This window comes from Plectropomus leopardus, chromosome 24, assembly GCF_008729295.1.
Source record: "Plectropomus leopardus isolate mb chromosome 24, YSFRI_Pleo_2.0, whole genome shotgun sequence".
NCBI lineage: Eukaryota > Metazoa > Chordata > Actinopteri > Perciformes > Serranidae > Plectropomus > Plectropomus leopardus.
The window spans coordinates 8653549-8668925 of record NC_056486.1 but is presented as its reverse complement, the minus strand read 5'-3'; the positions used below and the strand labels follow the sequence as shown (position 1 = coordinate 8668925).

Sequence of the window (15377 nt, the reverse complement as noted above, 5' to 3'; positions counted from 1 at the left end):
TTTCATACCACTACCTTGGCAATAGAATCAGTGATGTCTTGCATAAAACATATCTCTTCCTTACATGCCACTATTCCAGCAAGAACAGCAACAATGTCTCGGTAGAAAACTGACACTTTATGTGCCAATATCCTGGCAAGAAACACAGCAATAATTTTGTCAAAAACAATCAATTTTTGTGCCACTATTCCAGAAGAGATGGCAGTAATATCTAGGTTAAAAAACCAAACAACTCTTTTGTGCCAATATTTAAGCAGAAAAAGTAGCAATGTCTCAGTCAAAAACAGCAACTTTTTATACCACTGCCTTCGTAATAAAAGCAGCAATATCTTGAAAAATAAAAAACCTCTTTATGGGCACTATTCCAGCAAGAAAAACAGTGATGTCTGGTAGAAAACAACCACTTTTCATGCTACTATCACAGCAGTGATGGTCAGTTAGGTCAGGGGAGTCTTCCCTTCATGATGGAGTTACACAGAGCTGCACCACATCAGTGATTTTACTCCTCTTGTCCTTGAGGAGACATTTAAAGGTCAGACCCCCATGTGTGTAATCCTGACCTGTCTCACCTACACACACATACAGTATTTACATCCAAACAAACGTACACAGCTCAAGGAACATAGATGGCAGCAAATTGCAGAGCGATTTCACACATGCATGCATGCATGAACACACACATTACGCACAGCTCACACAGCCAGACAAGAATGTGAAGGATGAACACGCGTCTGTATTGTCAGCATGCATGTAGATCTTGTCTTTTCTTCAAACGCTTTTGCAAATTCATTCAGATGAGGCTTTTGTTGCGTACTAGGTGACACAGTATGAATTAAAAGCCTCTCATTTGGAACTTGAAAATTGGGTCATCATGCGGCCCCTGGCACTCCTAGCAGAAATGGCCTTGGAGTCGGCTTTAGAGAGGGTCATAAGCAGGAGAAGGTAGGATATGAATACAGGTTTCAACTACTTGGCAATGCTGTGAAGCTCATTATCCCTGTGGTGACCAACAGCAGACACCTACCAAGTTAAACTGGGAACAGATAGAGGTGTGAGCCACTCACAGCTAAATGAACTCCAGGATGAAATGATTGTATTGTTTGTGCCATAATGAGAAGTTTCAGAGCAGCCGACTTCATTCACAATTGCAGGTTGGTGCACTGTAATCTGGCACTCTGCGTGTGCTAGTTGTAATTGTTGGCATGCAGTGACTCGACCCCAACAGTCATGCTGAATTACAAGTCTTTAGTTACAGCTTTCTCTTCTCAAACCGGCTTGGAGGAAGGTATTAAGGCTCAAGTCCAAGTGAATTCACGAGTTGGAGGTGTTAAAATCCCAATCAAGTCTTTCATTTTGTAGAATTCAGTCCAAAGTTATCAAATTGACTCGACTCCACTGTGACTCTTTCCAAACCAATGAGATGGATGCATGCATTGGAATATCTCCAGCTGGTGTCTTTGTACTCGTCTCAGTCATGGACAAAGTATTCAGATACTTTACTTAAGTAAAGTACCAATACCACCCTATGAAAATACTATTTTATATGTAAAAATCCTCAGTTGAAAATGTTACTCAAGTAAAAGTAATTAAGTATAATAAGGAAAATGTACTTAAAGTATTAAAAGTAAAAGAGACCAACGCAGAAAAATCTTTAAAAAAACAAAGCATGCCAAAACCTTAGAATTATTAGGAAAAAAATGGAAAAAAAACCCCAAAACATAACAAAAAACAAAACATAAAATGTTTTTGTAAAACACCCCAAAAAACAAAAAAAAAGAAAACGTTATTTATTACAAAACATAATATCTTTTAAATCCTTGTCATGTTTTTTATGCAAAAATCATAATTTGTAAATTAACTAAAGCTATCAGATAAATGTAGTGAAGTAAAAGTACAATATTTCCTTCTGAAATGTGGCAGACATATAAAGTGACATAAGAAGAAAATACTAAACGTACAAGTACCTCAGATTTGTACATAAGTACAGTATTTGAGTAAAGGTACTTTGTGGCTGATGGATGGTTGGATTGGGGTGCTGAAGGCTGGGAGTGAAGGGTGGCTCAGTGATGGGTGGGGGAGTAAATAATTCTGGGGCCCCAGAGCTGGATAAATATTTACTGAGTGAGAGCTGAGCATTTTTGTCAGGGCCCAACATTTTTTGCAGACAGTCTTGCCTGACACAACGATCCATGAGAGCTGTTGTATGGTCCTGGCCCCAGGTGCACTTTGAGTGATTTAGAGTTCATTATCTGCAATTTTTTAGGTATATATTCATTGCCGAGGGCATCATGGTGGCAGAAAAAGTGAGACTTTTGCATGACTTTACAAGGACCCATAAAAAAAGACTTTTTTTTGTCTTACCCCACTTGCCCAGCATTTTTAAAACATCAAATTCTAACTGAAACATAACTTCAACTACCTGGCATACAGGAATGGAAAGATGAAGCCTGGGGACAAAATGACAAAACATACATGATGGAACAAATGTGTGAACAGGGATACTCAGCTTGCTTTGCTTGGGGGCCACTTTTGCAAAATGACAGGAGGTTAGGGGCCAGTTGCAGCAGCCTCATACATGTTAAGGATTTTAGAACATTTCATGGATTTTAGGACATTGCTAAGACTTCACCACATTTCTAGAACTTTAAGACATTTCTCAGATTTTAGGACATTGGGATTTTACCACATTTTTAGGACTTAAAGATGTTTCTCAGATTTTAAGACATTTCTAGGATTTCAGGATGTTTACAAGATTTTGGGACATTGCTAGGATTTTACCACATTTCAAGGGCTTTTAGACGTTTCTCTGGTTTTAGGACATTTGTAGGATTTTAGGACATTGGGGATTTTACCACATTTCTAGGACTTTAAGATGTTTCTCAGACCTCAAGACATTTCTCATAATTTAGGATGTTTCCAGGATTTCAGGACATTTCTCTGATTTTAGGACATTTCAAACTTTAAGGTAAGGAGTTTAGGATGTTTCTAGGATCTTCAGACATTTCTCGGATTTTAGATCAGGATTTTAGGACGTGTTTTGGGATTTCAGGACATTAAGTGCTTAGCCATGACCTCCGTCAGGGGGTGAAGGGGCTCCCCCACAGGCACTTTTTTGATAATCTAACTCTATTTTGACATGGTTTTATGCACTCTTGTACCTTATGCATACTAAAAGTACAAAAACTATTTCCAATGTGAATCACTTTGTTTTTACTGTGAAATATAAAATGATTGGGGGGCCAGTGTGCATCCTGTGGGGGGCTGTGGGCTGTTCAGTTGAGTATCACTGCCCTACAATCACTTTTGTGTATTACTGTATTTATGCATGCATGTATAGCCATATGGAGGCTATATACACGTGTGTACCTACACACAGGTGTAGAGGTATGTGACATGGACCAGTGGGCCCGTTTTTGGACCAGAGGACCAGTTTTTGTGGTGATTGATGACAGTGGAAATTCAGGGCTGACAGGGATAATACCTGAGACGATGGATAACCGGGTACCTGCACAGACTTACATTATCTGCAAAGCTGAGCCAAGATGTGTGTAGTGCTGGATGTCTGCATCTATAGGCTTTCTGTCCGTCTTCCTGACGTCACAGATACGCACAGCTCCTCCGCTCCCTAATTGGCCGCCGCCGCTCCGCCTGCTCCTAGGTAACTTGTTGAGAGTTTCGGGCGGAGTCGGAGAGAAACGGTTTATATTCGGGTGCCTTCCAGCGGACCGAGCTGGGTTCCTCTGACACGGGTCGGGTCTTGGTTACCGCACGGAGGGAGTCTGCAGACACCGACTAACGGGGCACGCACTCGGAATAATAAATCAAAATGCCTTCAAATAAAGACGATGGAGGATGGAAGAAGTTTCTGTGGGACTCGGAGAAAGGAGAGCTGCTCGGTCGTACCGGAGGCAGTTGGTGTGAGTATGGTCACAGACTGACCGGGTGTTCGTGGTGGGCGCGCGCTCCGTGCCGCCGGTTGCGCGCGCCGGTATCCTCGTGTTTCTTGCCACCTGTTTGATTTGCTGCTGCATTCAGGTGCAAAAATCAAAACTGCGCGACTGTGGCAAATATTTCTACAAAGTTTCTTTTAATTTAAATGTCCCCACTTTTTATCTGAACCCGAAAACACCTCATGTGACTTATTTATCATAAATTATTGAATATATTAATAACGGTAAAAGGAGGTCACGATATGTGTGGGTTTTGCTATTCAGAGAGCGTAGCCGCTGCGGTGCGCTCTGCGGTGCACACACAGCTAACGATTGGACCCCAGTCTTGTCCAGATTGGCTGTTTGTTGTTGGGGAAACGCCAAGTTGTATCTTTTTGGAGAGAGCCGTCAAAGGGTTAAAAATGCATCACGGTCCAAGGTGAGTCAAGGTGATAGCAAGTGGCCTGCTCGGAAACGAACAGCAGCCCATCGATCCGTGTCGGGTTCCCCTGTGATCAGATGTCACTGTAATCTAACGGAACAATACAACTGATTAACTTGGTCGACCTTTCTTCTCCTGTTTCTCCAGCAGCGCCAGTGCGCATGTCCTTGCTCCTTCTTCTCAATGTCACACAGTCCTGTCTAGACACTAACACCTGGGTAAAAATAATGCTACAGCAGTGAGATGATGTCTGCACGGCTTAGATCAGGAGCAGAGAGGCTGCTGCAGGAGCTCCAGCTGAGAGATGCATGTGTGTGTGTGTGTGTGTGTGTGTGTGTGTGTGTGTGTGTGTGAGGGGCTCAGGGGCTCATGTTTGTCCTTCTGAGGTCATCTGAAAAATGCTGATGCATTTGGGAAGAGTGCCATGCGCAGTGCTGTGCTGAAGGTTGTGATGACAGGCTGATATGGGACTACATTAGGTTACAATCACCAATTTTCTTATCTGTGCTGTGTAAATTGTCCTTATTCTGCAGCTAAGATCTGGTGCTATAGATGTGTAGGAATGTTACAGTTCCCAGAGGACACTGGCTCTGATCATATGTCCTTGCATTCCCAATTGATGTGTCATGTGTTAATTGCTTCCTGTGACCTTTTGACATTGCCTCATGCAGCAAAAGGACTGACTGTATCAATGCATAGCATGCTAACTGCAAGGTTACCCTCTGAAACCTGAGCAAATTGGCTTGATTTCTTTCAATCACATGCAAAGAAGACAACTTAAGGAGAAATGATCCAGAAATCAGCAAGAAATTAGTGAAAAATCCAAGAAAATTACCTGAAAATCAGCAGGAACAAAAGAGAAAAAGTTCTAAAAAACAAGTAAATTACCTGAAAAAACTATAATTCTATTCAGTGAAAATATTTTTAAATATGCAGCACAAAAAAAGTGTTGTCGATCTCAATTTCAAAGGGTTAACTCCAGTCGTGCTTTATTTATTGATTTGAATTGAATTGAAAATACCTTATTTCAAGCATTAAAAAAATAAATACAATACTATACACATAAAAAACAAATAAACACACATCAACTGATTTTCAATAAGTAACATTCATTTTACATTTCCTGTTTGATAAAGGAGTAGGAAGAAGCAAATGCATGTCTGGTCTTAGCCCAGTTTGCACTGCAGACAACAGATTGTAACACTCTGTTATCTGTAATTTTAAAGCATCTTCATGCTAAAAACTGATTAGCAGCCATCCAACAGTACCTCAGATAATTACTACCTTGTACTGTAAGCACAGGCTTCACAGTTAAATTCCTGTAAATCTGTAAAGACAATGGCTGCCACTGTGTGGACTGTTTTATAATGAATGCTGGCTTTGTAGTTCCCTACATCCATGGTGGAGACACGGGCTCTGTTAACATGTTGGTGTCTCACAGACAGCCCTCCATGAAACACGACTTGATGGTGAAGAAACTAGTACAAGAAGTAGAGGAAATGGACCAAGAATTAGCAAGAAATTAATATAAAGTACAAGAAAACTACCTGAAAATCAGATAAAAAAAAACAAACAACGAAAAGTACTTAAAAAATAATAATGCTGTAGCATAATTTCAAATATGTAATTATGATCATTATAGGAATAGTTTTCCCCAAGCTTAGATATTTTTCCCGAAGTTTAAAAAAATATTTTCTATATCTACTTATATATTGCAATTTGTAGGAAATTTCTGTCCAAGTTCCAAGGTTTAAATACTTTTGAAAGGCGTCTGAAAGCAGCACAAGAAATGTGATGTCACTCAGGTTTCAAAAAGTGTTGTTTTGGTGTCGTTGCAAAATCGTTAAGCCTAAAATCTCAACATGTTTAAGTGCAGAATGTTTTATTTCAAAAGTTTTTACCCTTTAAAAAGTTAGTTTTCAGCAGACGCCTCATCAGCCGCAGATATAACCTTGAGTCAGCTTTTCTCATCTGCACACTGCAGTTTTCCTCCATTTTTCTCTGCGTGACTACTCGAGCTCTGTCGAGTTGCACGGGGACTGTGAGTGGACATTGTGGTTTTCAAGTCTTGCACACAGACTGGACTGGATTCAGGTCTGGGTTCCGACTTGGTCAGTTCTGGTGTTGACTTTGCGGAAGCTGTTACTTTGTGCACTGTAAAAAGAAACAAACTGTTTTAACTCTTTGAAACCTGAATTTCAAAAAACAGGGAAGAGGGTGATGAGCAACTTAACAAGAAATGGCCTAAAAAAAGAAGCAAGAAATTAGTTGTTTTTTTAAAAAGTTACAAGAAAAATACTTTAAAATAAGGGAGAAAAAAGGAAAAAAAACTGAAATGAAGGACTGCTAAAAACATTAAAAATGTATATGGTTTCTTTTTCTTGTAGCATAAATTTCAATGTATAACCAAAAGCATTATAAAAATACACATATGATCATATCATATGATCATATCATATATTAAATTTAATTTCCTTGCAACCTTTTACATATTTTTTTCTTGCCAAGTTGCTCATGGTGTTCTTTTCAGTAGAAAACAAGTGTTATCAGGTTTCAGAGGATTAAAGGAGAGTGAAGGAAACTGATGCGGATTCAGGTTTTAAAGGGTTAACTTAAAAAAAAGCTCCGGTCTATCTTAAAATTTTAGGTTGACTGAATTTGACAAGATGAGTTGAGTTAATTTTGTAACAATTCATCTCTCCTCTCAAATTCAGGCAACTTAAAAATTTAAGGCAGCCTAGACAAACATTTTTTTAAATTAAAAAAAAAATCTTTTTATAGTGTAGCTTTGGCTTCATGTTTGGGTTCGTCTGTATGTTTCTGCATTCTTTTGACCTTTTACCCTCACAAGCCGTCACCATGAAGGTGCAGCGTCTCCGCAGCATGTTGCCGACACCAGCAGGTTTTTTGCTGTGGATGATGGGTTTCCTCTGATGTGCATGAATATATGAACAATCATAGCTTCTCGCTCAGTGGCCAGAAAGCTGCATTATTTTTGTGACTCTGTGGTGGCGACAGCCGAGGCCAGAGGCATTATGTTTTTGGGTTGCTTGTACCTCCACCCGGTACAGTCTTGTGAACATTATATCTCAAGAACGCCTTAAGTGATTTTTTTCATATTTTACACAAATATTCACTTGGACTTTATGATGAGCTGATCAGATTTTGGTGGTCATAGGTTGAAGGTCCCCATGACCTTGCCTAACTCATTTTTGTAAATGCAATATTCCAAGAAAATCATGAGGGAATTTATTCAAATTTGGTACAAACATTCACTTGGACTCAATGATGAGCTGATTAGAATTTGGTTTTCAAAGGTCGTCACTGTGACCTTGAACCCGTTTCACTTTCGTGAGTGCAATATCTGAAGATGGTCGTGAGGGAGTTTCCTTAAATTTGGTACAAACGCCCACTTGGACTCAAGAATGAACTGATTACAATTAATGATCGAAGGTCAGAGTCACAGTGACCTTATAAAACATGTTTTTGACAATGATTCAAGAACTTTGTTTGCCCTCCTTGAAACTGTGCTGATTATTTAGATCTGCTGTGTGTAAAGCGTCCAGATTTTCACAGACATGGATGTAAACTGTAAGTGCAACTTGACTGGTTTGTGGAAGCATACAATCATGTGGCGGTATATCTAATTGGTTTATCATGTTATTGTTTCATGAGACCATAAAACCCTCTACCACTGAGATGTCGTGTTAGGCTTTTATTTTCGGCAGTAGCTTTCTCTTTGGCCACTTGCCGTACACCTGTAATCGTGAAACACGTAACAATCACGATATACATCCGTCCTTCTCCCGCCTCACCCATGAAACCCTGCATCTTGCTGTCTTGACTTGCTCATGCTTTTCACATTGAGAACGTTTTGAAGCTGCTTTCACACCGCCATGCGCCAACCACTCTGACAACCGCCTACCTGCACGAGCGTTCTCCCAAAATGCAAAGTGTTTTTCAAAGTGACTGCTGCTACGATCCAGGGAGAACATCACTGGGGGATGTGCGGGGTAGCTTGTAACTGTAGACTCTAGCAAGACAATGTAAATCACTGAAGTCACGAAAGATTTCTGCATATTTGGACAATTTACCAGTCATCTGAATTTTGGTGGAAATATTACCACAGGCCCAGTTTTTGTCAGCTCATCTTGTCTTGTTTTTGCTTCTGCAATTTAAAGATTTTCTGCTTTTCTCTGTTTTATATCATATTGAATCATAGAGTCAGCAGATATATTGGTTGGTAGATAAAACTGGTCAATACTGGCCTATCACAGATGCTTATGGTAATTATAGTCATGAAATCCCCAGTGAAGTGTACTGTTTCAGTGCACCGATGACATTTTTTTTAACAGTAGATTTTTTTTGTTAATTTCGTGCCACCATTACAATATATTTTTTGAGGGATAACTGCACATTTAGTGACCTTTAGTGACATTTAGTGATCACCCTGGAGAAACTAGAATAGACATTTTTTTTTCACTATTTTCTGACACTTTATTGACCAAATGAATAGTCAGTTAATTTAGAACATAATCACCCATAATGAAAATAATCATTAGTTGCAGCCCTGGTAGGCAGTCAGGAATGTTTGACATTTGTAAAAGTCCAAGGTAGTGAATACCATTTATAGCCCGTGTCACCTCCGCAGTTGCGTAACTGTTTTTATCAGTCGTCATGTTGTTGCTCAATAGTAATGTTGGTCTTGTAAAGTTTACCTGTTGCAGAATACCTCAGTCTTAGTTACTTTACATTTTGACCGCTTACAGTGGGAAACAGTGATTCATGCAGTGCAAACTGTAGAGATAATTGTACCGGGTGGTAATGTTATGTGTGTTTTTATATTGTTGACAGAATAAGTTGTATATTTAACGATTCTTAGCTAACTAAAAAGACACCCAAAAAACAAAATTATTTAAAAAGGAAGAGAAGAAAAAAATCCTCCCTAACCCCAAATTATTGAAATATAGAAAATACTTTAAGACTATTACAAAAGAGAAAAAAAAACACCCAAAACTTAAAATCATTAAAAAGAAGACATTTTTAAAAAATCCAAATACTAACTACAAAAAAAGAAGAAAAACTTTTTTTTTTAACTCAAAATGAAAATAACATCTCCCAAAACTGAAAATTGTTTTTTTAAAAAAAGGAAAATATTTTAATCTTTATTAAATTTAGGTGTGAAAATTAGCTGTTTTCCAGCAGTCCTTCTTCCTCGCTTTGCTGTTGCGGGGACGACCTGCATACAGTCTTGTTCTCTTCAACACCTGTGGTCAGCTCAGCTGCCTGTTGCACCACACTGACCTCAGGTGGCCATTATTCGCATAGCATGCACAACATCCGCATTACAGACTCTCAAGTATGACGTTAATAGAAAGCTAAGGGCTCCATATTTTTTATTTTTTTGACGTGATCTGTAAATACCCTGATATATTGTTATAACTTGATAGCGCCCATGCCTAATCCACATGTGATTTTTGTACACTACTAGATACTGACGTCAACCCTGCAGCCTAATTTCCTTAATTTTCTCACACACTTTTTGTACTGACACTTTCTTTCTTTTTTCTCCTCCGCAGTCAAAATCCTATTGTTTTATGTCATTTTCTACGGCTGCCTGGCGGGAATCTTCATTGGAACCATCCAAGCCTTGCTGCTCACCCTGAGTAACTACAAGCCCACCTGGCAGGACAGAGTCGCCCCCCCTGGTAAGAAGTTGCACTCAATTCTCAACTCAATTTTATCAGGATGCTAGCATGCAGATTTGACTCTGAGGTGAAGGTCATCTATACAGGGTTCCCACAGTCATGGGAAATTGGGAAAGTCATGGAATTCCACAATCGCATTTTCCAGGCCTGGAAGAGACATGGAATTAGTAAAAAATTATTGAAAGTTTTGGGAAAATGATAGAAATTTGTTGTGTGTAATAAATTAAGTGACATTAGTGTCACATAAATCTTTTTAAGAAAAGGGGTTTTGAAGGCTGTTTTTTCTTTAAAAAACAGAAAGAAAGTTCCACATTAAACAGGACACTGTGTGTGAATCATGCAGCAAAACAACCATTCTGCGATTTTAAAAGAAAGCTGCTAATTTGCTTTTTTAACCTTGAGTCACATGAAATTTAATTCTGTCATCGGAGTCCAGTACTGACACACTGCAGGTCCAGACCATATTCAGCCTATTCAGCTTATCTTAGCACAAGGACTGGAAGCAGGAGGAAACAGTATCTGTATGATGGACGCACAGACATGACATTAATATTGATCATTTCATCTGAATCTGCAGAAGTTGGCAAAAAGCTGTATATCTCACACAGTCAGTGTTCCTGAATGTGTCGCAATAACTCCTAACATTTAAACTCATGGACTTTGTAAATAGCAATTTCCATGACTGAAAAACAGTTTTGGAAAACTAAATCTACCCTTAAAGTTATGAAAAAGTCATTGATATCTGTTTCATGAACCTGTATAATAACAATTGTAATTGTAATTTTATTTACTTTTAAAAAACAGCCAACATTTCTCTTCAAAAAAAGCCAAATAAATAAATTGCGAAAATGTTTTCTTTAAAAGAATCTCGATTTTTTTAAAAATCCAAACCCAGGGCCCGTGACTGTTAAATAAATACAAAATAAAAGTTGTATGCCCCTCCCCTAAGCCAAAATTAAAAACAGAAGTCCCTCCCCAGTACTTGAAACATTATTTGACCCCAAACATTTTTTACATCAGCACCCAACCCCACCCATAAATAATGGACAGTCATGAAAATCATGGAAAAGTTCTGGAAATGTATTGGTAAAAATGTGTATGAACTCTCAGGTGGACAGAAATCATGGCTAAAGTAGTATTACTATCGATACGAGTGCGATCTGTTGTCCCTGCAGGCCTTACACACACCCCACGATCAGACAAAGCTGAAGTGAGCTTCAATCTCAATGACGTGGAGACCTACCTGCCTTACACCAAGGCCTTGAGGGACTTCCTGGCCAAGTACGACGACGAATCCCAGAGGGACCAGATGAAATACGAGGACTGTGGAGGTGGGATTAACACCGATGTCCTATTGCCTCTTCTTACATCCCTTACAGAATAGAGCAAAAGAGATTATGAAAAAATTCAGAATTTGATACATGTCATTTAAACAGAATATTAAGTTTGGATAATCCAAATTAGGCCCTATTCCGAATTTAGCATTTTCAGATTAAGACGTGGAATATGTCGGTATTATTTAGGTTTTCGTTCTTTGGGCATATATACAGGGCAGTCAGAATATACGTCTCAGCGGGGGTTTTTGCGCAGTTTGCGACACACAGCCTCTTGCCCTGTTCCCAGTCAACTCTGTGTTTGGCATGAGCCAACTCGCCAACATTTGCAATGTTGGAGTAAAGATGCCAAAAGGAAAAGCCCATATTTGTGTGGGGAGGGAGAAACACAGTGACATACTTTTTCCAAATGTTGCCGGGATAAACTGATCTTCAGATAAGTGGACATAACTTCACTCCCTCTTCCCTCCAGACGAGCCTGGAGAGTACAAGAACAGGGGCGACTTGGAGAGTGATGTTGGCATCAGGAAGGCTTGCCGTTTCTCCAGGAGCCTGCTGGGACCATGCTCCGGCATTGAGGACCGCGAGTTTGGTTTCAAGGAGGGCAAACCCTGCCTCATTGTAAAGCTCAACAGGATTGTCAACTTCCGTCCAAAGGTAATTTTAAAATAAGTCTGTTTGCAAATGGAGTCGTGTTTTGTTGGAGACAGAAAGTCCAAATTTCAGGCTCCCCACGGACTTGGAAAACCTGGAAAAGTCATTGAATTTCACAGTCACATTTTCCAGGCCTAAAGAAGTCATGGAATTAGTTTACATCATTCAAAGTTTTGAAAAAAATCATTCGAATGTGTTATGTGTAGTGAAGTAATGGTCACCAAATGGTGATTTTTATTGATTTTTTTAATCTTATTATTCTCTAATTTTATTTTTTTAAAAAACTTTATTTAAATACTATTTATTAGCAATTATTGTCAAATTATTGTTTGCTGCAAGAAATTAAGCACCAGACTGAATGTTTCTTTAGCACTATTAGTTCAGAAGTTCTTTAAGACTATTAGCAGTGCTGATTAGACTCGCTGTCATTAATGATGTAAGCAATTGATCTAGTTTCAAACTCGTCTAGCTCCGAGGAGAGTTACTCACTCCTACAACATAATCTGATGCAGTGCGTGCTTCCAGTTACACCTGATATTTATCTGCCAACTCTGAGCTGATTAGAACTGGTGGTCAAAGGTCACTGTGACCTCACACAGCATGTTTTGTGGCCATAACTCAGAAATGCATAAACTTATTATGACCAAATTTCACACAAATGTTTAATCACATAAAATGATGAAGTGATTGCATTTCGTCTCCAAAATGTTAAAGGTCCACTTCACTACGACATAACGCTCTGCAAAAACACTGCTCTGGCCATTATTAACACCGTAACTCAGGAACTAAATTGGTGACACTAAACTTTAGCTTGTCTAAGCTGTAGTCTCTATGGATTTATGCTGAAGCATTTAGGTAAAGGCCTCCTCCTAACTTATCTTTTTTGTTCAGCCTCCTACCTCTAATGAGAGCATCCCCGAGGAGGCTCAACCAAAGGTGCAGCCCAATGTCATCCCTCTCTTCTGCACCAACAAGGTACTAACTTTTTTTCTGCAGTTTATTATCTCACTATAATATATGTGATTTCCGTTTGTCATTTTTTAAAAAGAAAAAGAATTCTACATATTTACAAATTTAATTTAACTTGTACTTTAGAGTATTTTCTCTTCATGCCACTTCATTCTTTTTATAGTACCCACTACTTGTTAGAGGGAAATACTGTACTTTTTACTTTTGTGCATTTATCTGAACGCTTTTGTTAGTTTGAAAATTCAGAGTTTTGTATAAAAGCATAAAAATGGAATGGAATAGTTTAAATGAACAAGCACTTTTTTATAAATTCAGCTGCAAAGATGAGTTGATTAATCAACCAGTTGATTGAAAGATAATTACTTCCTCACTATTTTGATGAACATTTAAGGTTTTTCTTCCATTTTTTAAGTATTGTAATTTTGGGGGTGGTTTTTTTCACAAATGTTGAGGTTTTTATAGGTGTTTTTTTTTTTTTTTAATCATTTTGAATTTATTGGGTGTTTTTGTTGTTTTTAAAGGATTTTCTACATTGGCTGATTTTACTTTTAATACTTTTAGTATATTTTCCCTGATCTTTACTTACTTACTTACTGTTACTTAAGTAACATTTTCAATGCAGGACCTTTACTTGTAATACTATACTTTTACAGTGTGGTATTGGTACATTTAAGTAAAGAACCTACATACTTCTTCCCCCACTACATGTAACAAATCTGTCCCATACATTTGTCTCTTCTTCCCTACAGAAAGAAGAGGATGCCGGAAAAATCGGGGAGATTAAGTACTATGGTATCGGCAGCGGCTTCCCCCTGCAGTATTACCCATACTACGGCAAGCTGCTGCACCCTCAATACCTGCAGCCGCTGGTGGCTCTGCAGTTCACCAACCTGACCATGAACACTGAACTGCGCGTCGAGTGCAAAGTGTACGGAGACAACATCAACTATAGCGACAAGGACCGTTACCAGGGACGCTTTGACATCAAGATCCAGGTGAACAGTTTATGACCGCCATCAGGACCATAGCACTTTCCCTGGCCGCCCCTCCCCCCTCCACCACCCTCTGTCCTTCAATAAATCCAAATGTAATGTAGGCGATAATAAATGAGGGGGGCAGGCTGTAGCGGTTAAGTCAATCACAAATAGTCTTGAATGAATAAATGAAAGAAAATCCATGATAGGGGACTGATGTGTAATCTCGTCTGCTCTCATCACTAGCTTCTACACTTCTGTCTAGCGTTAGAATGTAATTTAGAGGAAAAGTAGCAATAGGCCTAATAAAAATATTTATTCTGCCGGAAATTAGACTTTTCCACAAGCCATGGGACATCGTTCATTGATGACTGTAAAGTTTAATCCATCTCTGACGCGTAGCGAGCCGTGTTCGTCCCCTCTGCATATCGCTGCCTCATGTGGTTTCAGTAGATATTTTCGGAGTGTGTGTTAGTAGCTATATCTGGTCCTCGATGTTCCTCATTTTCTGTGAGCAAGCTTTAGCAGGTGTGTCAGACACAAGCACACAATTCTACTTAATGATTAAAATGGTACCCTCTTCTGATCTGTGTAAGGAAAAGGCTGCACTCCAGGGAACTTCTTTCCTCTTTTTATTCGTCTTTTACATCTGATCACGGGAGACTCTTTTTTACTTTCTTTCTTTTATTGCTTTGTTTAAATCACTGAAATGTGTGTCGGGGTTTTATTACTTTGGTTTCATGCCTTTTACTTTTGATTTTGCCTTGAATGTAGAGTTTTGTGTCCAGCCTGTTAGACACTTGGGCCTGCTGTACAGGCAACGGTGCTAACGCCAGTTTTTAAGATTTTATTTTTGCTGGATTCATCACAGCATTGTGGTGCAACTCTCTGAATGTTTTAGCCATTTAAACATGGTGGAAGAATTTTATATTTATGCAGTTGTACATTTTGTTTCTTTGCAGAATATTGTAATGTATAAATGCAATACCAAAGTGACGAGTTGAAGAGAGTCTTTATCAGAAGCAATGCAGTACTCGTTTTTAGGATCTCATCATGTTAAGTGCTAAAGTCAATGTCTCGCCTTGCAAACCTCCGTGGTTAACTCTTGATTTGTTTTGGCCATGAATGTAGTTAGAATGAACAGGTAACGAGCTGTTCCACAATGACCTGATTTCATGCATTAAAAAAAACACGAGTTCTTCCAGAGCTCAGTGGCTTTAGATGATTAATGATGTTGGCTTTAATATTCCATAAGATCTCATGTTGATGTAAAACACTCGACTTTAACATCAGTCAACTTTCCATCAGTTCATCCAGCTATGTCATTTAATCAAAGATAGAAAGAAATAAAATCATAATGGACCTTT

At 38.9% G+C, this 15377-nt stretch overlaps 1 protein-coding gene across 1 annotated transcript; it reads left to right on the top strand.

Annotated features, from left to right (window-relative positions):
• Positions 1–3732: 3732 nt before the first annotated feature.
• On the top strand, positions 3733–15377 carry LOC121962919 (sodium/potassium-transporting ATPase subunit beta-233-like). Its single transcript, XM_042513242.1, has 6 exons — positions 3733–3917; positions 9951–10079; positions 11255–11410; positions 11886–12070; positions 12959–13042; positions 13786–15377. Exons 1-6 carry the CDS (start codon positions 3827–3829, stop codon positions 14044–14046), a joined length of 906 nt encoding a protein of 301 aa, XP_042369176.1. The 5' UTR covers positions 3733–3826; the 3' UTR covers positions 14047–15377.

Coding starts and splice junctions, on each gene's coding strand:
- LOC121962919 (XM_042513242.1), top strand. CDS start 3,827: ATGCCTTCAAATAAAGACGATGGAGGATGGAAGAAGTTTCTGTGGGAC. Junction 3,918..9,950: donor TCGTACCGGAGGCAGTTGGT/GTGAGTATGGTC, acceptor TCTCCTCCGCAG/TCAAAATCCTATTGTTTTAT. Junction 13,043..13,785: donor CTCTCTTCTGCACCAACAAG/GTACTAACTTTT, acceptor TCTTCCCTACAG/AAAGAAGAGGATGCCGGAAA.